This window comes from Augochlora pura, chromosome 9, assembly GCF_028453695.1.
Source record: "Augochlora pura isolate Apur16 chromosome 9, APUR_v2.2.1, whole genome shotgun sequence".
NCBI lineage: Eukaryota > Metazoa > Arthropoda > Insecta > Hymenoptera > Halictidae > Augochlora > Augochlora pura.
In genome coordinates, this window is record NC_135780.1 from 166,563 (window position 1) to 194,180 (window position 27,618).

At 32.3% G+C, this 27,618-nt stretch overlaps 6 protein-coding genes across 11 annotated transcripts; 2 read left to right on the plus strand and 4 right to left on the minus strand.

The window, feature by feature from the left end:
- The first annotated feature begins 66 nt into the window (after positions 1–66).
- On the plus strand, positions 67–1,698 carry Arf102f (ADP-ribosylation factor 2). The gene has a single exon (XM_078190612.1). It carries the CDS (start codon positions 344–346, stop codon positions 884–886), a length of 543 nt encoding a protein of 180 aa, XP_078046738.1. The 5' UTR covers positions 67–343; the 3' UTR covers positions 887–1,698.
- Positions 1,699–1,787: 89 nt separating this feature from the next.
- LOC144475017 (E3 ubiquitin-protein ligase ZNF598) lies at positions 1,788–6,084 on the minus strand. Of its 4 annotated transcripts, XM_078190517.1 has the most exons (4): positions 5,945–6,084; positions 5,767–5,807; positions 5,009–5,585; positions 1,788–4,920 (listed from the first exon to the last, which is right to left on the minus strand). In XM_078190517.1, exons 3-4 carry the CDS (start codon positions 5,420–5,422, stop codon positions 2,605–2,607), a joined length of 2,730 nt encoding a protein of 909 aa, XP_078046643.1. In that variant the 5' UTR covers positions 5,423–5,585; positions 5,767–5,807; positions 5,945–6,084; the 3' UTR covers positions 1,788–2,604. The 4 variants fall into 4 exon arrangements, with proteins under 4 accessions (XP_078046643.1, XP_078046641.1, XP_078046644.1 ...); XM_078190515.1 differs by having other exon boundaries at positions 5,009–5,807; positions 5,887–6,075; XM_078190518.1 differs by lacking the exon at positions 5,767–5,807 and having other exon boundaries at positions 5,808–6,075.
- Positions 6,085–6,554: 470 nt separating this feature from the next.
- Taf12 (TATA-box binding protein associated factor 12) lies at positions 6,555–7,971 on the minus strand. Of its 2 annotated transcripts, XM_078190221.1 has the most exons (4): positions 7,880–7,971; positions 7,445–7,769; positions 7,185–7,377; positions 6,555–7,090 (listed from the first exon to the last, which is right to left on the minus strand). In XM_078190221.1, exons 2-4 carry the CDS (start codon positions 7,703–7,705, stop codon positions 6,963–6,965), a joined length of 582 nt encoding a protein of 193 aa, XP_078046347.1. In that variant the 5' UTR covers positions 7,706–7,769; positions 7,880–7,971; the 3' UTR covers positions 6,555–6,962. The 2 variants fall into 2 exon arrangements, with proteins under 2 accessions (XP_078046347.1, XP_078046346.1); XM_078190220.1 differs by lacking the exon at positions 7,880–7,971 and having other exon boundaries at positions 7,445–7,873.
- A 1,419-nt stretch (positions 7,972–9,390) lies between these two features.
- On the minus strand, positions 9,391–10,710 carry LOC144474887 (protein GVQW3-like). The gene has a single exon (XM_078190259.1). It carries the CDS (start codon positions 10,524–10,526, stop codon positions 9,846–9,848), a length of 681 nt encoding a protein of 226 aa, XP_078046385.1. The 5' UTR covers positions 10,527–10,710; the 3' UTR covers positions 9,391–9,845.
- A 573-nt stretch (positions 10,711–11,283) lies between these two features.
- Sa1 (stromal antigen) lies at positions 11,284–20,590 on the plus strand. 2 transcript variants are annotated; one of them, XM_078190337.1, is made up of 21 exons: positions 11,284–11,344; positions 12,118–12,263; positions 12,381–12,586; positions 12,715–12,881; positions 12,947–13,125; positions 13,378–13,551; positions 13,620–13,824; positions 13,898–14,227; positions 14,312–14,917; positions 14,992–15,334; positions 15,409–15,642; positions 15,721–15,913; positions 15,996–16,182; positions 16,261–16,565; positions 16,632–16,843; positions 17,129–17,295; positions 17,404–17,455; positions 19,375–19,410; positions 19,589–19,762; positions 19,861–19,945; positions 20,206–20,590. In XM_078190337.1, the coding sequence occupies exons 3-21, from the start codon at positions 12,408–12,410 to the stop codon at positions 20,221–20,223; spliced, it is 3,846 nt and encodes a 1,281-aa protein (XP_078046463.1). In that variant the 5' UTR covers positions 11,284–11,344; positions 12,118–12,263; positions 12,381–12,407; the 3' UTR covers positions 20,224–20,590. The 2 variants fall into 2 exon arrangements, with proteins under 2 accessions (XP_078046463.1, XP_078046464.1); XM_078190338.1 differs by lacking the exons at positions 11,284–11,344; positions 19,375–19,410; positions 19,589–19,762; positions 19,861–19,945; positions 20,206–20,590 and adding an exon at positions 18,294–19,156 and having other exon boundaries at positions 11,880–12,263.
- Positions 20,441–27,383, minus strand: Mud (mushroom body defect). Its single transcript, XM_078190339.1, has 11 exons — positions 27,348–27,383; positions 26,859–26,947; positions 26,643–26,704; positions 22,447–26,525; positions 22,097–22,377; positions 21,832–22,010; positions 21,614–21,768; positions 21,453–21,542; positions 21,309–21,371; positions 21,109–21,222; positions 20,441–20,872 (listed from the first exon to the last, which is right to left on the minus strand). The coding sequence occupies exons 1-11, from the start codon at positions 27,381–27,383 to the stop codon at positions 20,801–20,803; spliced, it is 5,220 nt and encodes a 1,739-aa protein (XP_078046465.1). The 3' UTR covers positions 20,441–20,800.
- Positions 27,384–27,618: the final 235 nt, after the last annotated feature.

Sequence of the window (27,618 nt, forward strand, 5' to 3'; positions counted from 1 at the left end):
GTATGTATGTATATATATATATATATTTATGATTTCATATTACAATACGATATCCTATTCGATGCCTTTATATAAATAAAAGTTGGCGTGCGTGGTCAATTTTGCCAACTATTTCCGGAACAATAATCTGCCGTGAGATGACGTTTGCGCTACTATTGTCTGTAAGGTGTGTTAACGACATTGTCAAGAACGTCGTCACAGCATTAAATTACTAAAATATTGGTTTCCCATGCGATACATTATACTATCGACGGAACGAAGTAGTAATTGCCGTAACAAGATAGATATCAACAAAAAGGTATTACTCTGAACGGCTCCAGCATTTGGTACCTTACCAAACAAAATGGGCCTAACAATCAGTAGTGTATTTACCCGGCTCTTTGGTAAAAAGCAAATGAGAATATTGATGGTTGGCCTGGATGCTGCAGGAAAAACTACTATACTATATAAGTTGAAACTCGGTGAAATTGTCACAACAATACCTACCATTGGCTTTAATGTTGAAACTGTTGAATATAGAAATATATGTTTCACGGTGTGGGATGTTGGTGGACAGGATAAAATCAGACCACTTTGGAGACACTATTTCCAAAATACGCAAGGTCTCATTTATGTTGTTGATAGCAATGACCGTGAGCGTATAGGAGAAGCAGAACGTGAATTAGCAAATATGTTAAAAGAGGATGAATTGCGGGATGCAGTTCTTCTGGTCTTCGCTAATAAACAAGATTTACCAAATGCTATGTCGGCAGCAGAGCTCACAGATAAATTGGGACTCAACTCATTGCGTGGACGTCATTGGTACATTCAATGCACTTGTGCTACACAAGGCCATGGATTATATGAAGGACTTGACTGGTTAAGTACTGAGTTAGCAAAAAAGTGATAAAGCACTGTCGTTATTAATAATCTTCATGAACAATTTAACCATTGAACATGAATGTAGAAGACAAGACGCAATCTCCGTTTTATCAGATTACGCACTATGTGTACGATTTAATACCACTGTGATTCTAATTTCTAAGAAGAAACTACTATGAGCAACAGAGTAACTCGACTGACTCAATGATTATACAGCTTATATGAGTTTCTATTTCCATATGAAGTTTCACCTAAATGGAGAAGAAATTATAAATTAAAATGAGTACATAAATTTTGTCAGTTACATTTCATTTGTATGGGTGCTTATGATTCTAACTTATAGAGTTATAAGTTTATTTAAAAAATGTGTATTCAGCTTGAAATAAACAAGAAGTATTTCTACATTGATTTCAATACACACATTGTTTTTATTTGAAAAAGTTTGTGGATATTATTTGCAGTTCTGTATTATTAACAATGTCTGCTACAAAATGGGAGAAGGTATAAGTGAACTTTTATATTTTTGCATGTTATTTACATGTTTACCTATGTAGGGTGTTGAAAATGGAATACTATATACTGCATACATACTTTATCATAGTGATTTTACAATCCTGTTTTCTGGATAAATAATAAATTAATAGAATTAACAATAATAATTAATGATACAGTAAGTTCTAAGAATAAATATTAGAGAGAAATTTTTATCTTTAATGATTACTATGTTCTATAAAGAGTATTACATCTTTTCTTTTTCATAGAAATAATTTGTATTGTAAAGTATCACATGTTTAAACATAAAGAATTTAGAAATAAATATGTACAATAAATGATAAATTTATATCTGTGTTCTACTATCATTACCTTCATGTTTAATGGAATCAATTCTAAAATGGTAAAAGTGGGTAAAATAAATTTCATTTTTAGTCTTATTGTGTAACTCAATGTATAACTTTATTATAGTACAAAACAGTACATTATCAATGCATGAACTGTATATTGTATAATGTATCAAATAATTTGTTAATATGTGGTGTTATCTTTATGCACCATAGAATTCTATTTTACTTCTATTCCATAAAGCACAATGAATAAATTACAGAAACGTATTTTCTACTTATGAATAATATATACAGTGTAATTTTAATATGTGAAACAGGGCATCAATTACGATATTCTAGTAAAAGATTGATATACGAATATCTTATTTATAACGCGTTGCGTACGTTGAATTAATATACACAAATTTTGTTATTATACAGAGAAATATTGACTTCCTTTGTTATACGCGTATTTCGTAAAATTATTAGTACAACCATTTGATAACAAAGTTGTTTTTATTTCAGGCAGCAATTAGACAAGTCATTGGACAAATACCAGATATGATATGGTAATAAAAGTCTGTTTTTTTTTTCGAATAAAAACACTTAAAGTGATCACAGTAGCTGCCCATTTAATAACAATCATCAGATTAATGTCAATCATTTGGTTGGTAAACATAAAGGGAACAGCTATTGTAAATAATTGAATACTTTAGGTCCCGTAAAAAAAAAACAGACTATAATTGTTAGTAATAAACCTTTTAAAACTGATTGTTGGAATATATACTACATACTGTAACTTTAAGTTAATGATTATATTACACTGATACCATCCACAAAAATAATTCGTTCAGCATAGTTTCTTTATTCACATCTTATAGTATCTTGGCAGAGATTGTAAGTTAACTAAAGGAACACATACTCATTTACGTACCCAAGAATTCTTTTGAAGTTGCACACTGGATTTTCCAAGTGCTGGAAAATGATTTTCTAATGTATGACTAGTCATGTGTGTTCGAAAATCAGAACCACTTTTCAGAACTTGATTACAAGTTGCACAAATTTCTAGTCCTTTAATCTTGTTACCACTTTCTTTCTCGTGGACTTTATATAGTTCCTGTTGCTTTATAATGTCAGGTAGAAGGACTAAAAGTTCTGGGAATACACTCTCAAAAGCGGAATGACCCATTACCGCACGACAGTGCTCGTAATAATCTTCTGCAGTGCACATTCCTTGGCGAAATAATCCACTTATATATCGAAACTCTTGCTGCATTTCATCTTTTTGCATTAAAACTTCAGTGACCTTCGCCACAAGGCATTTGTTTCGTTTTTGAAAATCTGGAGAACGTACGTAAGTGTAGGCATCGTTGTGCTTATTATCGTTTGGTAAAATAGAGTAACTCTCTCCGGAACTATTTGTGAAAGTTAATCCATTGCTACTATTTATTTTATCCGTGCTATTATATTGTATACAAAAACCAGGAGGTGGTGAAGTCGTTGTTCCAAACCCAGGGGGTGGATTTGTAAAGCCTGGTGGCTTGGTACTACTAGTGCCTAAAGCTGGAAAATTGTCTAAATGATGAACATTTCTGTTAGTAGAGTTTAAACTATCTATTTTCAATTCGGTACGTTTTCTCTGGACTCCGTTTGAGGTATTATCAGTATTGGTATTTACAATCGTCTGAATATCCGAATTTTTATGCTTTTTCTTTTCTTTTTTGTTAGTCTGTTCTATTTCTTTCGGTTGTTGTACATTCATATTTTTTAATGAGTTTTCACTATTAGCCACACTAACTGCACTTAGTGCAGGTTGGGAACTCGATTGTGTAGCATCTACATTACTTACATTACATGAATTTTTAGATGTTTGAGCTACTTCACTCTCTTTTTTTACAACAACGGTATTTACATTTGTTTTCGAATTACCAGTATCATTGCAATTAGTACTAGGATTTTGTTTAACTTTTTTCTTTTTTGTTTTTCCTTTCATTAAATCTGTAGTTGTCTTCACATTATTACTATTATTAGAACTTTGCGGTTGACCCCAGGAAGGTACTACCGTAATTGTTGACTGCTTTTTTGATTTGGATGACTTTGATAAGGTAGGAAAGTCTTCCCCAGATCGAATAGGTGGTGGGGAAGGTACCAACGGTGGTGACGCAACTTTTTTAGGTTTTGGAGCAGATGTTGATGCTGACTTAGAACATGTCCATTGTAAAACTTCCTTCCAATGAGCTGAATTACTATTACTAGTTGATGGTTCTGCATTACCTAATGCAGGGAAATCGGACTCCATTGAAAGTTTTGCAGGTCGAATTCTAATATTAGGACCCGAAACTTTAGTAGTAACAGTTCCATTGGCATCGTGATTTACATGGATAGATACATTGGAAGTTGCACCCTTTTGAGGTTGGTTGCTCGGTCCTAAAGCATTACTACTGGATACACTGAAGTTAACAGTTTTCGAAATGCTTGCAGATTCTAATCCCAATGCTGGGAAATTTTCGTCTGTAACAGCTAAAGGCTGTGGTCGTATAGTGCTGCGAATTGTTACATTGCCTCTACCTTTACTTTGATTTACAGTAGGTACAATAGGTGTAGGTGCATTACCTAATGTTGGAAATTCTTCAGTACTTTGCACATCTACGGATGGTTGCCTTACAAAAGTAGGTTCGTTGTTTGTTACAAAAACATTTGAACTGTTCGGCATTACTGTTTGCTGATATTCTCTGAGACTGTAATCTCTGTTATTATAATCTCTAGAGTTTCTGGAAGTTGAAGGACCTACCATTCCTCTTCTGTTCATTCGATTATCACCCCGTGGAGCTAGAGTAAATTCTAATTCCAATGTTCTTGCCTGCTTTGCAGCAGCTTTGCTCAACTGTTTACTATGTACATTTGCTTTATGCGCTTTAAGGTCTATGTCAGTTCGAAATGCACTTGTAAATTTTTCTTCAGAGCACATTCCTTCCTCACATAAGTAATGATCTTGCCTGAAATGCTCTCTAAGATAGTCGTAAGAGCTGTAATACTGATGCAAACCATCGGTATCGCAAAAGTGACAGTACAAATGATCACGTCTTAAGTGTCTAAATAATTCATCATTATCCATATAACGTTGATCACAAAATTCACATAATGGATGTCCTTTATGACTTTTGTCATCAATATCTCCCTTTCTTCTATGTTGTGCAAGATCAGGCCTTGTATAACAACGCCTCTCTTGAGAAAATATCTATTACATAAAAAGAAAGAACATTAAATATTGCACAATATAATACTAGAAATAGTTTTCAAATATAACTAAATTGATGTGAATGTACCTTTAAATTATCCACACATAGATCACAGTAGTGTAGCTCATGTCGATGTCTCATATGATCTTTCAAACTATTGAAGTTATTAAACACAGGTTTTTCTTTACAAATGTTGCAATTGTTAGCCAATAGGTCATTAAATTTACTTTGAATATTAGATGAGTCAAAATAGATATTGTATTGTGTATCTACCAAATTGCCTTTTCTTAAATTGGAAAATGGTTTTATTTCTCTTGTGAATACCACTTTTGGTAAATCTTGACGACAAATGGGACACTCGTTTTGACAGCAAAGTACCCTCATTCGAGTACTGCATTCATAACACACAGGATGTTCACACATACCAATGCTATAAATATCAACATTTTTGTAACACACGACACAGGTGTTGGTATTCGTACTATCATTGCTGGCAGACATTTTTGTTATCAAAGTTCCCTGTCAAAAATAACAAACCCTCCTGATGTACAGTCTGCTTGCAAAATACAATAAATTTATTATTTTCTATCAATATTCTATTTTCTGCTGGTTCACAGATTTGGACGAATCGAATTATGTTATCTTCTGTAGAGCTTTGCTCAATCTGTAACATAATTGACGTTTCAATATCGATGTATTAACTCTTCAAAAAATATAATTATAATTGTTACCAGCGAGTGCAACTCGCAGTCAAACGTTAATTTCTGAGAATGCATTTTATTTAAATTGATAGGGTATAATATGATCGCATAAAGTCTATTTAATATAATTTTCTTTTACTTAACTAGTATGATAGATGTGCAAGTCGTACAATAATCCACACTACCTGAAACAACCCGGATAGAACGAATCTTTTTTATCAAGACGAACTGTTTATATTTTAGATAATAATAATGTACGATTACTATTTTATATAGCACGAAGAGTTGTCTCTGTAGAAAACTAACAAATTATAAATAATACCGTCTGGAAAATCTTCTAGTAAGCAGATGGTAAAATTTCACAGGATGTCCCTGAAAGAAAAAGGTTATCACGATTTATATACTAGACTATGGTGTGTATAGCAGTGTATAGTTGGTTTGATGCATTCAGCTCGATGAGCAAGCAGGTTCCGGTTTTGTGTGTTACATGTTACATGCAGTCATTGCTAAATCAAAGAATAACTAGATGGACTAGTGATATGAATCTAGTAGTTGCTTCAATTTTAACTTTCTTCTGTTCTATACATTTGAATAACGATCAATTTTCATAAACTTTTTGAAAGAACCAAAACGCTTGGTAAAAAAGAACTAGTCCAATATATTTTTAGTGAAGTTATTTTAAATGTCCACGGTGGATAGTATTGTTTGATAAAGGTAACAAAAAATAATAATTATAATGCCTAAACTGAAATATTGTAAACAATACTCTAAAATATAAAAGAAATAATAAAGGGAATGAAGAAAAACAAAATTTCTTTAATAGCATAGCTTTTTATATTAAAATCCAAATCTGTGTGTTACCCAAAATATTGTACAATGATCTTCCAACCTTATAATTCAATATAAAATAGAGAATATATGAAGGAAAATTATGTTGAAAATACTTATGTATTTAAGTGTATCTAAAATTATTGACACAATTTATTTATTTTAAATTAATAAAAGTTTTGTACATTTAGAATATCACACAAAAATGACAAATGTCGAAAAGTTCTAATTTACCATTATGAAACATTTGAATACATGCATTTTTAATCTTGATATTGTACTTGGACAAGTAATATCTTTGCTAGAAGTATATCAATTACTATTTAATGTTAAAGTTACCTTATACTTAAAACTATACATTGCAAAAAGCATGTATAATTTATACATTCTATATTTTTTTTTTACAAATATCAGTGACACATATCATTAGAAATATACTATCGTGTAAATATCAAAAAATTGTCACATAATAATAAAAATAACAAGTATACATGGTAAAATGTACAGGAAGACTAATATTTTTTGATTGATTTTCGAATGAGAGCCAATCTCTGTTTGTGTGCCTCTGTGACTGTGGCTCGTTTATATGGGCGTACTTCATCTGTACCAAAACCAGGAATCCACATATTCCAATTCCTTTCTGAAAAGCAATAAGAACCTCAATACATCAAAGTATTACTTATTTATCATGTGGAATTAAAAATGGGTTTGTATTATTATCTTTCATAACTTACCTAAATGTAATTGAACATCTTTTACTTCTACTGTATTAGCGTGTCTGTGTTTAGCCAACAAACATGCAGCATTCACAGTTGTCTCTACAAAATCATCTGCTAACTGCAAGAGCATTTCCTCAACTTCTTCATCCAATTGTTCTGTTGGATCTACTTCTTTTACAAGATCTTGTAACCTCGTTTTAGTTAGGAACTGAAATCAAAACAACTTGGTAATTTAATCAAAGCAAATTCTACTTTATATGTAACCAAATACACACCTGTGGAAAATCATTAAAAGAACTTTGTTGTTGTGTTGATGCTTGCTGTGCTACCTGTTGTTTTGGAGGCTGTGTTATGAATTGAGATTGTTGAGACTGTGTCTGAGGTTGTAAGATCTGCACTACTGTGTTACCACTTTGAATACTGGGCACAGTAGTTGTTGTCTGAGTATTAGGTCCAATTGATTGTATGCTACCAAGTACCGGTGTCATGTCAGATCCTGCGTTCGTAGTTTGTACAAGAGCTGTTTGTTGTGACATTTTTTATTCCCATCAATTAATAAGTTTTCTATACTATCATTCAATGAATTTTCATTATTTTAACCTGCAAAGTACAACCATTTATTATGGAGATCACAACTCCACTATAGTTACAGTTGTTTCAGTGCGCAATGTGTTCACAACTATATAATCACAGTTGCAAAGCATTCTTACAGACGTGAAACTCCGATGTCTTTTAAGACCCAGTACCTAGTCCATATTATCTATCCTAAGTACGCATGCATTCATAGGTTTTGTTGCGTGATCACGCGAACGTAGGTATAAATAGCGCCTCTGGTTATGCAAATTATAAACTTAGTTGATGCCGACAGGAGGGAAATTCGAATATAAATACAGATTTGTATCGTATATTTATATAGAGACACTGTATCGTCCGAGAGAAATAACTGAGAATATGTAAGGAGATAATGAGAGAGTTCCCACGAAATTCATCGTTGAGCCTTTTCTTTATTTAGCGAGACTAATCAAGGAATATAGACAATGTCACGTCGCCTCTCGTAAGATCCTCTACAATGTCGCACGAACTAGACGAGTCACAATAACAAATCCGGATTTCTAAAGTGCAGGACGTCGTAAATGTTTAGACAAGGACTCCTCGGAACTCTCTCTGACCTTCCTCTCTCACTCAGTCCTCGAGCCGAAATCTTCACGAGCGGCACATTCACCACACCGTTCGTTTCGGCGGGCTTTTTACCCCTGCGCGCACGATTACCGCGCACTCCCACCCGCACGCGCACCATCGAACCACCAACCACCTTCGATTTGCAACCGGAAGACGGACCATCCGACGAATCAGCATCCAGCTAGAGGACCCTAATTTCCCTATTGGACAAGGGAGGAAAAACCAGAAGGAACGCAGGAATAAAACTTGCTTTCCTCGGGAAAATACAGACAGACTTTATTCGACAGTCAAAGAAAGTACATCTTAAAGCTCTATAAATAAAGTACCTTTTGCTTAAAGTATTCAGAGTTTGTACATCTCTCTACAACCTTTCACGAGCAGAGCGGTTCAGCGTTACGGTCTGAATTGTCTGGATATAGGGAATTCGATGTGGTTCGGTTGCCCGTGGAGCGCTGAACCGCTCTGCTCGTGAAAGGTTGTAGAGAGATGTACAAACTCTGAATACTTTAAGCAAAAGGTACTTTATTTATAGAGCTTTGAGATGTACTTTCTTTGACTGTCGAATAAAATCTGAGGTTTTCTGTGGAATTCTGCATTTTCTTCCAGCTTCTTTTCCTTCCCTCCTTCTTTAGCCAATAGGAAAATTAGCTGGGCGCTGGTGAATTTGCTGGACGTTGATTTGTCGGCCGGTCCGTCTTCCGGTTGCAGCTCGAAGATGGTTGGTGGTTAGACAGTGCGCATGCGGGTGGGAGTGTGCGGGAGTCGAGCGCGCAGGGGTGAAAAGCCCGCCGAAACGAACATTGTGGGGGTGTGCCGCGCGCGAAGATTTCGGCTCGAGGACTAAGAGAGAGAGGTCAGAGAGGGTTCCGAGAAGTCCTTGTCTAAAGATTTACGACGTCCTGTACTTGAGAGATCCGGGTTTGTTATTGTGACTCGTCTAGTTCATGTGAAATCGGAGAGGGTCTTACGAGAGGCTACGTGACTTTCTCTATATCCGTCGTTTAGTCTCGCTAAATAAGGAAAAGGTTCAACCTTTTTCTTACATACTACCTTGATCAAAAAGTTTTAGGACTTTATTCATAAAATCAAAAATACAAATTTATTCGTCCAAATCGATATGGTCCCCTTCAAAGTAGTCCCCATTGACTGCAATGCACTTGCGCCAGCGCTTGATCCAATCCTCGAAACACCGCTGGTACTCAATTTTCGGTATGTCCATCAGAGCCGTCTTCGATTTTGTCATGACCTCCTCTCGGGTACTGTAACGCGTTCCGCGAAGCGGCTTTTTAATTCGGTTGAACAGAAAAAAGTCGCAGGGAGCCAGATCTGGTGAATTTGAAGGCTGCTGGATAGTGTTCGTGTTGTTTTTCGTCAAAAACTCACGGATAAGGATCGCATTGTGCGCCGGTGCGTTATCGTGGTGCAAAATCCACGAGTTGTTTGCCCACAAATCTGGCCTTTTTTGACGAATTGCTTCGCGCAAACGTCTCAAAACGCCTAAATACTATAATACTCTTTGTTGACTCTCTGTTTTTCTGGCAAGAATTCTTGATGCACAACACCATTGTAATCCATGAAAACCGTGAGCATCGCCTTCTTTCTTGACTGAAAACGACGTGGTTTTTTCGGTCTCGGCTCTTCCGGTGCACGCCATTCACTCGCTTGATGTCTGGATTGTGTGTCATACTCATAAATCCACGTCTCATCTCCAGTGATGATACGTTTAATAAATGTTAGGTCGGATTCGGCCTTGGAAATCATGTCTTTCGCGATTTCAACGCGGTCCTTTTTTTGCATGAAATTGAGGTCTTTCGGCACCAGTTTTGCAGCGACACGTCTGAGGCCCAAATCACTAACCAAAACGTCTTGAACGGATCCATAAGCAATGTTCAAGTCCTCTGCCAGCTCTCTGATGGTCAATTTGCGGTTTTCGGACAACATTTCTTGAATTTTATCGATGTTTTCATCGGTTTTCGACGTTGACGGCCTGCCACTGCGTTTGTCATCCTCGACCGACTCACGACCACTTCTGAAGCGTTCGTGCCATCGAAAAACGTTTGATCTCGAAAGAGTATCGTTGCCGAAACACTTCTCCAACATATCCAAGGTCTGCGGACCGTTAAATCCGTTTTTTACACAAAATTTAATGCAAACTCGTTGATGCTCGAATGATGCCATTTTCAAAATCGAAGACACGAACAAAGGAGATGTGCTCAGTACAGCGTAACTTTTACAAATATCAAGCTATGACGCTGAAATTGGAAGGAAGTGTTAATGACAGATATGGTAACCTAACAAAAAAAAAAAGAAACAATCGGGTGATTGACAGCGACACACGGGGGACAGTCCTAGAACTTTTTGATCAAGGTAGTATTTTCAGTTATTCCTCTCAGGCGATACTGTATCTCTATATAAATATACGATCTAAATTTGTATTTATATTCGAATTTCCCTCCTGTCGTCATTAATTGAAAGCGTATAATTTAATAGCGCGGTCGCAATATAAACTAGTGACTATGTTCGCGTCGCTCATGAAATGTGATAACGTAACACTAGATACGGTGCTCTGTGACTAGCAGTTTCATCATTTTGCCATTTATTAACTGGCGCTGTATGAATTTTGAACTACGTACCTGAAGAACAGTCGCCTTGATTCAAGAGTTCAATGTATATTGAGATATACAGTAATGAGTCCTACTCCTGTATACCTTTGGATTGTATTTTACGTTTCGTAGAGTTATCGATTACATTTACCAGCGAATTTGCGAACAATGCTCAATGCACTTTGAGTTGTGTTTCTAGTGAGACCAACTACATTGGTTGTCGGTGTGACTAATTTCGCATGGGGGTGCTGATATCGCGCTGTCTTACTCATTCACTATTTCCTTTCTTTATCATTGGTATGAGGGCAGCACTACTCAACTGTGGATTGTCAGCAAATCAGAGCACAGCAATTCGCTGCGTCCTCTTAATTCAAGTGCCTCGTTACCCCCGAGGTAAAATATGTTTCTTTATTTGAGAGATTACTGTAACAGGAAACGAACCCATTTAATTAGAGAGTATACTGTCTTGTACATACTAACCTTGACTTCGGTATAAAGCCAACACTGCGTTAAGTGTAGCTTGCCATCAGGCTGGAATTCGTAGAACGTATTCGCTCTCTGATTGGTGGGTGTTTTTCGTTAATAGGATTTAACAAAACCTCGGAGAAAATTTTTACAAAGAAAAAAGCTATGGTGCACGTATGCACTTCAAATGATCTCAAGAATCATCCTTTTGAAGGGTTTGCAATACTTTTGAGACTTACACAGCGGAGAACAATATTCAACTGTTACCTGACAGTTTTAACAGATAATGAGAATTCAGCCTAATATGTTAAGTTATTTCAAAACATATTATATTCCGTATAAGTTTTAATATAATTATTAATTTAAACCTCGAAAAGTAAAAATCTTTTTAACTGCACAAGAGGCAGTCCTTTTTAACGCTGTAGATAATTATTTATCTGTAAGATGAACACTACATTAACGCGTTTCACGAAATAACGGATTCAAGCATTGTGTTAATTTTTGTAGACTGTTATTTTTATAGTGATCATGAGAAAGTTCCCGCGCGTAAAGTTCAACTTTGCAAATATAATTCGAAACTGAATTACGACATGTTCTCCTATTGGTACACTTTATTGTGTATTTTGACGAGCGACCAATAATAACCATGTTTATCAGTACACATTTATATGCATTGTGAAACCATCCGTGAATATTCGCAGGAAGCCGGGGTTATTTGAAGAAACATATCAATGTGTGTTAGCGATGTTTTTTGAGCAAACATATTTTAAATGCAATTGCAAATTTTGAAAACGTAAGACTCTGTGGAAATCCCTAATCCCCGCGCTTGCCGGGGAGTATTTTATAGGTTTGTAAATAACAGAAATTTTACTTGTTTATAAAGTCTAACATAATAGAATAATGTTTGGCTTAATTTTTTTGAAATGAGAGTTTGACAGAAAACTGATGGATATTTTTCTTCTAGGGATAGTAGTAATAGAAGAAGAACAAAATGATGCATAGAAGAGGAGGGAAACGGATACGTATGGATGATCCGGTGCCTCCAGAGTACGATGCACCAATGACTCCAATGACGCCTATGAATGATAACTCTGGTGGAGAAGTCAATGAATCTTATCCTAATTATACTACTTATAGTCAGGCACCTCAGACACCTATACATAATCCAACGTAAATATATATTACAGATTTATTAATTAATCTATTGTTGCTAAATTTTATCTGAATTATAGTACTCTTGATATTTTCATGATTACTGTATGCATCCAGGATATAAATTTGTAATTATTTTCATTTAGCCCTGAACATTATTCATCCGAAAGTTATAGTTCACCTGGCACTTCACAACATCAATATCAAGAACAATCAAATAATTTTGAAAATCAATCTCTATTTGAACAACCTATGACACCACTAACACCAACCAATATGAGAATTACAAGGAATACACGAGCTAGGTTGCGGGGTATGTTTCATAGCAATACCCAGAATTTATTATTAACTAGAATGAATAAGTATTATTTCTTGCAGGAGGAGCAATACAACAACCAAAATATAAAGAAATAGATACTGACTACATTCCAACTACTACTAGTAGAGGACGAGGAGGTGGTGGACGTGGACGTGGAAAACGAACAAATAACTCACATAGTTTGGAAGATGAAGCTAGCCTCTATTATGTTATCAGAAATAACCGTTCTTCACTAACTGTATGTATTTGGAATCTTTAAAAAATATAGGTTGAACAGTTATTAAATAGGAATATTAACTATTATTGGACATTTTAAACTGAAAAGTACATAGTAATTAAATTTTTAATTTGTATTGTAATTTTGTATTACTTCTTTGCATTAATGTTATAAGTGTGTCAATATTTTGTTATTAGTAGTTATAAGATGGTCAATAGCTTTTAATATTATCTTTAATAAATTCCATTATTAATATATTTGTTTTTCTTTCAGACTATTGTTGACGATTGGATAGAAAAATATAAAATTAATAGGGAAAACGCTCTTCTCATGTTAATGCAGTTTTTTATTAATGCTAGTGGCTGTAAAGGTCGTATCACTCCAGAGATGCAGTCAACAATGGAACATGTGGCAATTATTCGAAAAATGACTGAAGAGTTCGATGAGGTATATATTATATACACTTAATTAATACTTATTATATCATGCTTAATTGATGATTATTTGTTACATAGGAAAGTGGAGAATATCCATTGATAATGACAGGGCAGCAGTGGAAAAAATTTCGTGCGAATTTTTGTGAATTTGTTCAAATTTTAGTTCGGCAATGTCAATATTCTATAATTTACGATCAATTTTTAATGGACAATGTAATCTCATTATTAACTGGTCTTTCGGATTCACAAGTGAGAGCTTTTAGACATACAGCCACGCTAGCTGGTAAGGTGTACACTGTTCTATGTAAATGACAATATATGTATTTACATGTTTGAAAATTTAATGTTATTTGTAGCTATGAAATTAATGACAGCTTTAGTCGATGTTGCTCTCACTGTGTCAATCAATTTGGACAATACACAGAGACAGTATGAAGCAGAAAGACAAAAAGCTAGAGAAAAAAGAGCTGCAGACAGATTGGAGTCATTAATGGCCAAACGAAAGGAACTTGAGGAAAACATGGATGAAATTAAGAACATGCTTACGTATATGTTCAAATCTGTATTTGTACATCGTTATAGGGATACACTGCCAGAAATACGAGCAATTTGTATGGCAGAGATTGGAGTTTGGATGAAAAAATTTCATCAAAATTTCTTAGATGATTCTTACTTAAAATACATAGGTATACATTATGTCTTGTCGACATAACTGTTATAATATCAAGTATTACTATTTTGATAATTATATGTTTAATATAATTTCGTAGGTTGGACATTACATGATAAAGTAGGAGAGGTCCGCCTAAAGTGTCTTCAAGCATTGCAACCATTATACGCTTCAGAAGAACTGAAGACGAAGCTTGAACTTTTCACAAGTAAATTTAAAGATCGCATTGTTGCAATGACATTGGATAAGGAGTACGATGTGGCGGTACAAGCTGTGAAACTTGTAATTTCGATTTTGAAACACCACAGAGAGATTCTGACCGACAAGGATTGTGAACATGTTTATGAACTGGTGTATTCATCTCATCGTGCTGTTGCTCAGGCAGCGGGTGAATTTTTAAACGAACGCTTATTCCGACCTGATGACGAAGCAGTAGCTGGTATGAAGACTAAACGGGGGAAAAAACGCCTACCGAATACACCTCTTATTCGAGATCTTGTTTTATTCTTCATTGAGTCAGAACTTCACGAACATGGAGCATATCTGGTAGATTCGTTGATTGAAACGAATCAAATGATGAAAGATTGGGAATGCATGACGGATTTACTATTAGAAGAAGCTGGACCTGAAGAAGAGTCTTTAGATAATCAAAAGGAGACATCACTAATTGAGCTGATGGTCTGTTGTATAAAACAGGCTGCCACCGGTAATTTTGTATTTATATCGCTTGTTTTACAAGATTCTGTAAACAGTGGAAACTTATCTTTAATTAAAAAATAGGTGAAGCCCCAGTTGGTAGAGGACCAACTAGGAAGATTCTATCCGCGAAAGAAACGAAACAAGTCCACGATGATAAACAACGATTGACGGAACACTCTATTCAAACACTACCCTTATTACTTGATAAATACAGAGCGGATCCTGAAAAACTTGCAAACTTGCTCGCTATTCCTCAGTATTTTGATTTAGATATTTATATCAAATCTCGACAAGAGCAAAACTTGGAATCGTTATTGAATAAAATTCATACGATTGTAGAGAAAATGCATGACACTGAAGTTTTGGATACAGCTGCAAAAACTTTGGAGCATATGTGTATAGAGGGTCACGCTATTTTCACTAGGTGAAGATTTTTAATATATTTCAACAAATTTTAGAAGAATATAAATGTTTAACGTTTAACTTGTTCCGGTGTAGATGTGATGTAGCACGTTCAACGTTAATTGACTCTATTGTAAATAAATATAAAGAAGCTATTGATGAATACAGAAATTTAATAGAGGGAGACGAAGAACCTGACGAAGATGAAAAGTTTAACGTTGTTTATTCTCTTAAGAAAGTGTCAATATTTTATTCCTGTCACAATATGAATCCCTGGGGTATATGGGACTCTTTGTATAAGGACATTGAAGATGCCAAAGATCCGTCTAAGTACTATTAGTGATTGTATTTTGTTTAAAAAACTTAGAAAAATAATATCATATTCCTAAAATAGAAATGCTGTTGCAGATGTTTACCACATGGAGCAGTGAAGTATTGTATAAGTGCATGCTTCTTTGCAATTTTATGGGGACAAAATCATCTCATGGAATCGGTAGATTCTGGAAATCGAGGTGAGGATGAATGTCGACAATTAAAAGAACGATTACACTCTTTCATGGGCTCCATGCGACATTTCGTTAGTGGCGATGGAAGTGGCACAGTAACTATTTTTGATATTTTTTCATATTAAAACGACTGATTGATAATATGTAAATAATGTGTAAAATCTATTAATTCTGTAGCCGTCTCCACCAGATTTACGCGAAGAGGCATATAATACAATATGCGACTTATTAGTACTATTTTGTAATCAGTTAACAACGCATTCTAATCCTTTGATGCACCAGTTGGTCTACGAACCTGACCAAGCAATGCAAAACATGCTGAATCGGTTTATACAAGAATACGTATTTTTCGAAGAAGAAGATGGTACGTTATTAGCTATGTTCATAATGAAATCTTTAAGTTAAAATCAAGAAATTTAATCAATATGTTTTTCGTTTGTAGATGAACATGACGAACATTCGAAGATTGAAGAGCTACATAAAAGAAGAAACTTTTTAGCGGGTTACTGCAAGTTAATTGTATATAATATGATACCTACCAAAGCAGCAGCGGATGTGTTCAAACACTATGTAAAATATTATAACGATTACGGGGATATTATCAAAACTACGTTAGGAAAGGCAAGAGATATTAATAAAACACATTGTGCGTTGACAATGCAGCATAGTTTGAATATTTTGTATAACGAAATAATAGCCGAGAAAGGCAAAGTCAACAGAAACAGTGAAGAATTCACTGCGATAAAGGTTTGCATCCAATTAACAAGCATTTATATTTTGCATAGTAAGATAATAAGACAGAAAATATTTTAGGAACTTGCGAAAAGATTCGCTCTGTCATTTGGCTTAGACGCAGTTAAAAATCGAGAAGCAATTACTGCTTTGCATCGGTCGGGTGTTCTTTTTGCTATTACTCCACCAGATGGCATCGAACAAGATCCTACTGGACCACCACCGAATTTATCATTTCTTGAAATCTTGTCCGAGTTTACGAACAAACTCCTCAAACAAGATAAACGTGTCGTGTAAGCGTTATTTTTTATTATGTTACAATTCTTAGGATCCAAATTGATCAGCTTTATAAAATAAACTGTAAGAAAAATTAATATTAAAAATAATATCGAATAATATATAAAAGTTAAATTTCATACAAAATATACAGTCATATAAATATGCAATATTAAAAATGGTTAAGAGTACTAAACCTGGAAAATTTGCAGCACTTGAAGATGATCTATTTGAAATTTTAGGAATTTAATTGTTATTAATTTTATATATACATTGTAAATAATTGTATATTTATTTTGTAGGCTAAATTTCCTTGATAAAAGATTACAAGCAGGGATGCCTTCCTCGCGGGGAGAAGATTGGCAGCCTTTACTTCTTTACAGAAACAGTCTTTTACACGGAGAAACAGATCAAGTTCCGGTAACGAGTAAACGTGCTTATACAAGACGGAAGAAGGATCATTTAGCTGGTACGTTTTTATAGTCTAATAAAAAAAAAATAAAATGATATACTTCAAAATAATGTATCATAATAATTAATTAACTTTTTTATTTACGTGCCTTCGTATTTTTTGCAGAAGAAGAAGAAGTTGATGAGCCTGAAGAAGGTTCTGATCATGAATTTTCTGGGTGAGTTAGGTGTTCACACCAAACTAATAATAGTAATATATTCCTTACATTTTATTTATTTCACACCAATTTAAAAAGTAGAAATAATTGTACACTTTTAAGAAATTGCAATATGCAATGCTACTAAGTTTGTAACGTTGTTTTATTAATTTGTAATCTTAATATATGCAAAACACGCTTTTTTGGCTTTTAAATTGTATATTATGCTGTGAATGATGAAAATTTTAAATAATTATAGAGAGTATTGCTGATTTGAATACTAAATTTATATGCTTGCGTAGTTATTTTAATTCACGTATAATGTGCACACGTTTCTAGCTATTGTTATCACATAACTGTAATATCTTTGAATGCTAAACTAAATTTGTACTGTTAATATTTCAATAATTTGTTACAGCTATCTTTTCTTTTACCATATCTTACTTTGCACCATTATATTATGCTTTGCTAAAATGTATTTATTGCAGTCTAAAACATAATGTTGCTTTAAAGCCTGAAAAATGTATGTTTCAAATTTAAACTAAAAATTGTAACATGAATACCCGATTAAATTTGTGAAAGGTACTTTGTAATGAAGTATATTATTTAATATAATTTACAGTGCAACATATTAATATTATTATTTTCTACACATTAATATCTATCTCCTTAATCAATCAATAAATCCTACAAACTAAAATATTCTTTCTTAAACAGCAGCTGTTTATACTTTTATCATTTAATTGCATGCTTGTGCTTTATTTATTAATAAATACTTTTTACCATTAGCGACTTTACGTATATCATAAATCTGTTGTCTTTGCATGGGTAGTAATCTCTTATGAATCGCTTGTTGCAGGCTACCTGATCGTTATTCAAGCTAAGAATTATTACCTTTTAGCAAAATATATAATGTATGTAATCATATATAAGGGGCAAAAATTGTATAAGGAATTGATGAGGTCTATTATTCTTGGTGCCTGTTTTAAAATCAACTTTCAAACTAGCGTAAGGACTTAATAATATATGTATATATGTGTATACATACGCATATAAATACACATATATATTTATATACATATACACATGTAATATTGTCAAAGTATCAAGTCATATATCAAACGTATACATATTTCTGTAAACGACAAAAGTTATATAAGGAATTGATAAAACCTATTGTTCTTGACGCCTATATTTAAATGAACTCGCAACTTCTATAGTGTAAGGAAAGTAATATTAAAAACTACACATTAATGTTGTTGATAGAGAGATTCGATAATATTTTTGGAATGCCTGCAAAAGAAAAGTACATAGAGAACGATGTGTGTTTTGTTGAGACTAAGAATTTGAAAGCAAATAAGTCTAAAATACTGTGTATTCTGTTTATATATTGATAATATACAAATTGGTGATAGATATGATAATTATGTGATATTAATTGAAATATGACCCTCTTCCCCAACGAGTTCCTGCATCCTGCTTTTTATCAAAATTTTAAATTCGTGACGTTCGAACGACGCTGTTCTTTGCACGGTTTTTTTCCTTTTAAAATTCGCTAAAAATCATAGCAGAAATAAGTTTCATTACTTTCGCATCTTCTGCTTGACCGTCGAAGATTTTTGTATTTTTTAACACGCCGTTCTCTATAATCACCGCAATATTACAGACACGTCTTTAGGTATTTGGGTATTTAATGCTCGGACAAGTTCTACCAATTTTTGTTCAGACTGTTAATTGTACTTTTCGACGTATTTCTGGAACGCAATGATACGTATGTACGCGAAGTGTGATTCTATAACACATGTGTATGTTCATACTGCATAGAACTATGCACGATAAAAACTCTTACCAAGAGTCGAATAAGTAATACCAAATTTTTGTCCCTTTACTTGTAAAATTAATTCCATCGTAATTCCACCAATAAAACCTTTTTCTTTCAGTAAACACAAGAAGAAACGTGGCCCGAGGAAGCATCCGTGAGTAAAATTCTACTCCGTTTCTGTACATTTATAAATTGTCTCTCATTCAATAATATTAAAATATCTATACATTTCTTTAAAGAAATAATTTTGCACATTATAGAGGTAAAAGAGATATAAAATTGTTAGCGAATCACAGTGTACATGATCCATTATTATGTATCTTCAATTTCAGATTAGCCGTAACTAAAGTATCAATGACTCGTGGATCTAGGGCAGCTGGATTTTACGAAACTAATGATATTACACAGATGCAGACGTCTTTGTCGGCTATGATTGAGGATGCATCTACCAGCCCTTCTCAGGATATAGATAATAAACTTAAAACAATGCAGATCCAATCGAGGTCGTAAGTATTTTCTTTTTATAGTCTAGTGAACTAAAATCTTCGGCTTTATCCACTTTATTAGAAGGTTCTTTTTACAATGATTGTCTTCATATTTTTAGGCGAAGAAGTCAAGATCATTCAGAGCCAAGAGAATTAAGAAGAACATCTAGAAATTCTGGTCGCTACGTAGAAGGTCAATATATGGTAAGTTAAACTAATCTACAATTAGAAATTAGTGCAATTAATATCTGTGTAAATTATAAACTTTATAATATTAAAATTATGGTACATTAGTTCAATAATGATGTCATTTATAACATTAAATCATAAATATAAGATTAAATGATATCATTTGTAAACAAAATTATATAAAACTGTTCCTGAAGGTTCATATTTTAAAATAAAAACAGCTAGACATTCGAATCATAATTACTTGTAAAAATAATCATATGTTTTTTTTATAGGAATCAGATTCCGAATAATAAGAGAGATTAGAAAACTTTCATTGTATCCAAGACGGCCGAATTTTAGAAGAATGCGATTTGTGATACATTTTTAATGTATGTATCAGATTGAATAGGTTTTAAATTGTACAATGCATAGAACGTATTCAGTCAGGTGTACATGCAACAGAAAAAACTTTACTAATCATTGAGTTCTCCTTTAAGTTGATAAGTTACGATAAGTGTTTTTGAATCATTTACATACAAATTACACGTATTTGTTATTTAAAATTGTACGTACTTTTCAGTCAGTATCGTAATTGGTATGACTTACTATTTGTTTCACAATATCAGCGTTTTTATAATATCAAAACCTTCAAGTACTACCGTTATTATAAAACTGTTTAATTAATTATCTAAATAAATGACTATAATGTATGAGTGACAAAGACTTTCCTTTTTTCGTACTTGAACAATCAACTGTTAAAATTATAATACTATATTCTTTTGTACAATTCTTAAATCGATAGGAAGTATAGAAGAAAAAATATCTTTTCCATTTTACAATGTGAATACCGATGTTAATTAATACTTCCTGTTATATACGTGATGATCTTCATCTATCGGTTGTACCACGATATTTGCGGAAAATACTACTTCTACGATTTCGTGGCGTAACTGCTGTGTTCTGTTTAAAATATTATTATATTAATATTAATATTCAGAATGTACCATTTTAATCTTTTCATTATAATTATAATTATCTTCCATTATTTTAACTAACTTCTCAAGACAGACGTACTATGATAACAACATGATATGAACGTAAATTGTATTTGAAATACTTTGTTGAATGGAAGTAAAATTTGTGAAGATTACAATGGTACAAATTAAGAGTAAATGATTAATGTCATTTATTCTTACTTCATCTTGTCGTCTTGAAAGGAATAGATTCTTCAATGTACGTGGTGTCGTTGTTGCCCTCTCTTTATTTCTCTCCTTTAGTATCCTTGAATTTGGACTCTTTAATTCATTACCCTGTTATTTTTAAAATGTGTGAAATTAATAATCAGTAATCTGATTTTAATTTTGGAATAGATATGGTAATATAGCAAATATTTTACTTGTAGTGACAATCTTCCTCCATTCCTACTAGGTGTTGGGGGACCCGGCTTTTTATACGATGTCTACGAGAATTACATTAGTATTGATAAGATTACAATGGTTACCTTTTCACCTTGTACATAAAATTCAATTAAAATCTTTACCTGAGTTCTGTCTCTTTTCCTTGCTTTCTGATCAGGCAACAGACTCCGACTTAAACTGTCATTAAATATGTCATCCGGTACTGACCCTGACTGTGAACAAGTTAAATATTTTATGTACAAAATATTGTTAAGAATAAAAAAGAAACACAGAAGTTGCTTACTTTGATTTCTTCTTCCGTAAACGGTAAAGAATTACATTGGGTTTCAGCCGGATAAGATGATTTCAAATGTGGTTTGCAAAGAGCATTTCTTTTTTTTAGAATAGATAATCGATTAGTGTCGGAGATGACTGAAGTATGGCCATTTTTCATGTCAGCTAATAAAATTAAATTCCTTTACATTATTTGAAATATTAATTAACGAATTCTATACAATTTACCTAAATAAATATTATCGAAAACTTCTCCTTGTTCGTCTTCTGCACTGAATGCATTACCCAACGTTTGTATACTTCTAATGCTACATCTTCTTTCGTATGCTGTATTTTCTTGTATCATTGAAACTTTGTGTAAAATCTCTTCTTTATTTCCTCCCGATAGTACAGTTTTTTCCTCGAATCTGAAAAAGATATACATTAATATTAAAGAAAATTAAAAATCGTAAAGAATTTTCGATGTTTTCTTTGACAGTATAATTCATCTTACTTTGGAGTTTTATACTCAATTGAAGGAAACGTTTGTTGACCTTTTAGATCATTCAACTCCTTCTGTAATTTTTCGTTCTCTTGACGTTTACTTAAGAGTTTTTCTCCCATATTCCAAATCTGTGAACACAGATCTTTAGCGTGTGCTTTATATTTATTCAATTCATCTGCTTGTTTCCGACATTGTGCTTCCATTTTCTTTTGTAATGATTCCAATCTTTCCTGTACACATTGTTCTTGATCTTTGTTTAACTGAGATATTTGTTCATGATATGCTGTTTTCTGTAATAGGCATTACAGGAATAAACGAATCATAATAATTGCAAAAATAAAATATATTAATGTGCCTACCATATTTTGTTTAAATTCATCTAATTCAATTTTATATTTTTCACGAATGTCTCTTATCTGTTTATCAATATCTTCTTTCTTCGGTCTTCTACTCATTTCAGTGTTTTCTTCTTGTAGCCTTAAGTTAGCTTCTTTTAGTTGAATACTTTCTTTCTTCGAAATTTCCATTTGTGTCAACGTAGTAACTTTTAATTCTTCTAAGGTTTTTCTAAGTTCTTCATTATGGCCTTCCAATGTTTCATTTTTCATTTGTGCACAATCTAGTTTGCTTTTAATGTCATTCTTTTCTTCTATCATTTCATCAATTTGAGATTGCAATTTCTTTTCCAGCTTAGACTGAAATTTAGTTTTATCAAATGTAATATCATTTTCCAAAGTAAGAACCATTTTAGAAAAATCATCTATCTCTGTCTTGAATTCATCAATATGCTTTCCTATAGTTACATATTCCTGTAACTCAGCTTCAATTACTGTTTTCTCATTTAAGAAAGTATCTATAGGAATATTAGGAATTATTTCATTTCCCTTTACATTCAAATATGTATTTTTCAATGTATCTTCTGTCCACAAAAACTTTCCCCAGAGAATGGCGTCAATAGCCATTATATTTTGCAGATGGCAAGTGCTATATTTAGATAAAATACTTTCAAGGTATGACTTTTTTGCATGTAAATTTTTTAATTCGTCATTAGCCGATTGGTCAATCGTAAAGACGTTATAAGATTTTGATATTAATTTATCCCACTTCTGCTTCAGTTCATTCAGAGATGAATCTAAATTTGTCCTGAATTCGATAATACTCTGTAACGAATCTCGTAACGATCCCTTACAATTGATTAGATTCATTATATACTTCACATGATTTTCTTCTGTATTCTTCAATTCGTGTACCTCGTTCTTCAATGATTCGATTTCTTCAGATTGTTTAGAGTAATTCTCTAGTTTAAGTTTTTGATTCTCCACGATTTCATTTAAACTTGAATTTTCATTAGATAGATAAAAAATCAATTTTTGTGATGCGCCCGTTTCATTAATAGATGTTTTTATAATATTTAAAATATTATCAATGGTATCATTACCACTATTTAAGGAAGGCGCGTTGTAAATGTCTGCATAAAAGTTTTCTTTTGCTGGACTTGTTTTTGCTATTACTAACTTCAAATCTGCTATTGAATGCTCTAATTCGTTGCAGAATTGTGTAATTTCTGATTTTTTTACATCAATAACTTTACAATACTCTTTACATTTCTCGTGTTCCTCCTTTTCCCTCTTTAATGTTTCTTGTAATTCTTCTACGATTTTGATTTGCTTATACAACTGAATTTGTAATTCGGAATTTTTACTTTGTAAATTTTGACATAACGATTTTTCATTCTCCAATTGCGTACATAACATACCTTTTGATTCATTAAGTTCTTTGTGAAGTTGACCGATTTGTAAATCTCTTTCCTTTAGTGCTTTTTCCTGAGTACTTAAAACTGCATCTTGAGTGGTTCTTACTTCTTGAAGGTTCATAATTATTTCTTTCATTTTCATTTCAGAAGCAGCTGCTTCTTTAGATAATTTTTCAAATTTATTCTCTGCAAGCTCCAGTGTCTCTTGTGTTAATTTTACCTGAATCTTTATGTCATCTGAATCGCGTTGCTTCTCTGACAGTCTTATTTCCAATTCCTTTATGAAATTCTTTAATTTAAATTCTTTTTCTTTCTGCAGACGAATAATTTGTTCTTCTTTTAATTTTAGAGAATCGACTTCTTCAATTAAATTAAGAATTTTTTCATCTTTGACCTTTAATAATTTAAGTTTTTCTTTTATCATATGTAATTCCAGCAAAACTTTTTCATTTTGAGATTTCATATCTTCCTTTTCTTTCTCAAATTTTTCATTCATTTTCTGAAGAGCTTCTGATTCTTGAACAGAATCTCTTAATTTTTCTTTCACTTTTGTTAATTCTGTCTCCAATTCGCTTATTGTTTGTTTATTTTTCGACAAGTTATTTTTTAATGAAGTATTTAAATTTTCACTATAGTCCAATTCCTTTTTATTGTTAGTAAGTTTGTTTTCTATTTCCCTTCTGTGTTTTTGTTCTTGAACAAAATTATTATGTATTCCCTTGCAAGTATTCAATACGTTTTTAAATATTTCGTTGTTTTGTTTACCGCATTCATTTAGCTGATTCAACATATCTTTCTTTGTTGAGCAGAACTCTGTTACAAGTATATAAAAATTTTCTTTTAAACTTTGTATTGTTCTTGCAGAAGATTTTAATAATTCATTCTTCTTACGCAGTTTATCCTTAAGGGAAGATGAATCTTTTTCTAAAATTTCTTTTTGAAGTTGAGTTTCTTTTAAAGACAAAATATTCTTCTGTACAATAATATTGAGTTCAGTAGTCTCTTTTACATTTTCTTCATTAATTGCCTTCAACTTTGATACTTCTTCAACATTTTGTTTATCTTTTTCTTCTAATTTGCATATTTGTGTTTGATACAGTTGCAACTTTGATTTCATTTCTTCTATTTCATTCTTTAAAGATTCAAGTTCCATTTGTTGAGAAGTAGATTTTTCTTTGAAACTGTCTAACAACATTTCAAGTCTTTCAATAAGTTGTATGGTTGTTGCATCATCTAAATTATTTACATCATTTTTCATTTTTAGGCTATTAAATATCATACTCTCCAAATTTTTATTACAGTTTTCAATAGAAGTTCTATACAAATTATTTTGATCTGTCAAATCTTGTGTATGTGCAACGTTCTCATATATCTGTTTTTTTGCCTCCAATAATTCATCATTTAATTTCTTATTATTTACATTTTCGTCCTTCAAAAGGTTTTCCAACTCTTTTATTTTTTCTTTTGAAGTATCTACTATGTGACTTAGATTATTTTTTGTTTCCTCAATTAGAAGCAATGAATTCTTTTGGGAAGCACATATTGATTCCAAACTTTGATTCTGATTTATTAACAATGTGTTTTCTGTTTGTAAAGATTCAATCTGTTCAGTGAATTTTTTCGTGGTGGTATTTAGCTTACATTCTGTATCTTGTAAATGTATTGTTTTCTCTTGTATTTTTTTATTTAAAACATCAATTTGGCTTTTCAATAAAGCAGACTCTTCTTTTGCTTCCTGTAGTTGTATTTCAACCACTGTGCTGAGAGCTTCGCTATTATTTAGTAATGGACTAGATATATTTAGAAGATCTACACCATCAATTTCAAAACTCTGTTCCTTATCATCTTGTCTGTTAAGGTTTTTCAAATGAGCATGTAATTCTTCATAAGAATTTTTCAAACATAACAGTTCTCTATCTTTAATTTCTCCTTTAATTTGCATATTTTCTAGTAACGTTTCACACGTCTCTAATTTTTGTTTAAAACTTTTACATTCTTTTTCTGTCCCTGTTAATTTTTTAGACAAGCTAAAATTCTCTGTTTCTAAATTATCTATTTCATATTGTTTCTTTATTAACTCCTCTTCCAAATGATTTACTTCGTTTTTATAATATTGTTCACAATCTGATATATTTTTATTTTTCTTACAAGATTGTGGGGTCTGTGACAATCTTTCATCTCGTATTGCTTTCAATTGTGCTGTCTTTTCTCCTAACTGTTTTTGTAAATTTTCTATTTTTCTTTGTTGTATTCGTAAATCTTCTTGTAAATCTGCTTTCTCAAATCGTTCAACTTCTAATTCGTTTATTAACTTCTTTAATTCACGATTTCGTTGGTTTAGTAATCTTTGACTCTGAGAAGATCGTGTAGTAGCAGGAGTATTCAAAAAGTCTTTCAAAGATTCTGTTTTCGGTGTTCTTGGTGTTCCTGGTGTCTTAGGTGCATTGTTTCCCAATTCAGATATTGCAGCTCTTAAAGACTGTTTGCTTATTTCTTTTCCATATGGAATAACCACTTCTAGGAACATTTTAATTTTAATTTGAACTTCATATTGTAATTTGTTACACATCGATTCATAAAAAGTAGGTTCATATTGGCATATATGTAATAAAAGTAAGGATGTAATATCTACGTGATCCGTCTCCTCCAATGCTTCCATATCATATACAAATTCAGGATATTTATCTGTACAAAATATAAGAAATATCATTATTCTATAGGAAAAACAATAAAAAATGTTTTATTTAACTTAATAGCATTATTTTTTCCTCAGTATTTTAATAAATAAAGCATTAAGAGTACCTTGTAAAAATTTTGTAACTATATTTTCTGTATCTGATATATCAATGGTGTCTTTCCAAGCACTGCAAAATATAATATAAAATGATAATATGATTAATTAAATTCAATAAAAATCGATACTATGTAAATATGTTCCTTATTTCATTTGTACATTAAAATTAATGATTATCAAATTTTTGCAAATGTATAAACATAATAAAATAAGAAATTCCTTACCATAATTCTAACAACTTTTTATAAAACTTTCCATCCTTTAACTCTTTGATGTCTTTCATATTCACTTTTGTTATATCTAAGCAATTGAGCTGAAAATATTCATTTATTTACATTTGTATTACATATAAAACACATAATGACCAGCAATCTAGTAAAGTTATATATGTGTTGAATGTTTTGTAATTACAAGCAAATCTTTCTACGAGGATTTGTCATCAAAGTGTTTTTAAGTTTTGTATATTCATGATTGCTATTAAGCGATTTAAAAATGTTATGTATGTTTGTACAAACGTTATTGTAAGAAATGTACTAAAAAATTTAAAGCAAAATAAAACACAAATCATAAGTACATATAATGCGTCATAAATACATCTTACAAAATACGCAAAAACTTTATAAATGACTTTGTGTCTACTGCAAAATAATAATATTGTCAAGTATGTTTCTGAATTCTTTAAACATATCAATTCATGCATTACTATTATTTACCCATTCCAATAGTAGTTCTAGCCATGGCTTCGACATTTTTCAAATGAACTGTTCACTTAATTATATTTTTATAAATGCTAAAAGCTAAAAGTTAAAGAGACTTTTTACATGTATTGTAATTCTAACGTTCCATAGAAGATACGTTTAATTTCAAATAACAATAGCTCAGTTCACTCTGCAGTGAGTAATCCCCCTAAAAGTGTAAAACGAACTTCCCTATACCTGTATTTAAATTCCATGCTCAAGGAACTTGCGAAAATAAATGATCTAT

Coding starts and splice junctions, on each gene's coding strand:
- Sa1 (XM_078190337.1), top strand. CDS start 12,408: ATGATGCATAGAAGAGGAGGGAAACGGATACGTATGGATGATCCGGTG. Junction 16,844..17,128: donor AAACAAGATAAACGTGTCGT/GTAAGCGTTATT, acceptor TTTATTTTGTAG/GCTAAATTTCCTTGATAAAA. Junction 19,763..19,860: donor ATGCAGATCCAATCGAGGTC/GTAAGTATTTTC, acceptor TCATATTTTTAG/GCGAAGAAGTCAAGATCATT.
- Arf102f (XM_078190612.1), top strand. CDS start 344: ATGGGCCTAACAATCAGTAGTGTATTTACCCGGCTCTTTGGTAAAAAG.
- Mud (XM_078190339.1), bottom strand. CDS start 27,383: ATGTCGAAGCCATGGCTAGAACTACTATTGGAATGG. Junction 22,011..22,096: donor ATTGAGTATAAAACTCCAAA/GTAAGATGAATT, acceptor TATCTTTTTCAG/ATTCGAGGAAAAAACTGTAC. Junction 21,223..21,308: donor GAGGAAGATTGTCACTACAA/GTAAAATATTTG, acceptor TAAAAATAACAG/GGTAATGAATTAAAGAGTCC.
- LOC144474887 (XM_078190259.1), bottom strand. CDS start 10,526: ATGGCATCATTCGAGCATCAACGAGTTTGCATTAAATTTTGTGTAAAA.
- Taf12 (XM_078190221.1), bottom strand. CDS start 7,705: ATGTCACAACAAACAGCTCTTGTACAAACTACGAACGCAGGATCTGAC. Junction 7,378..7,444: donor CTTTTAATGATTTTCCACAG/GTGTGTATTTGG, acceptor TTTTGATTTCAG/TTCCTAACTAAAACGAGGTT. Junction 7,091..7,184: donor AGATGTTCAATTACATTTAG/GTAAGTTATGAA, acceptor ATTGCTTTTCAG/AAAGGAATTGGAATATGTGG.
- LOC144475017 (XM_078190517.1), bottom strand. CDS start 5,422: ATGTCTGCCAGCAATGATAGTACGAATACCAACACCTGTGTCGTGTGT. Junction 4,921..5,008: donor TATGTGTGGATAATTTAAAG/GTACATTCACAT, acceptor TTTATGTAATAG/ATATTTTCTCAAGAGAGGCG.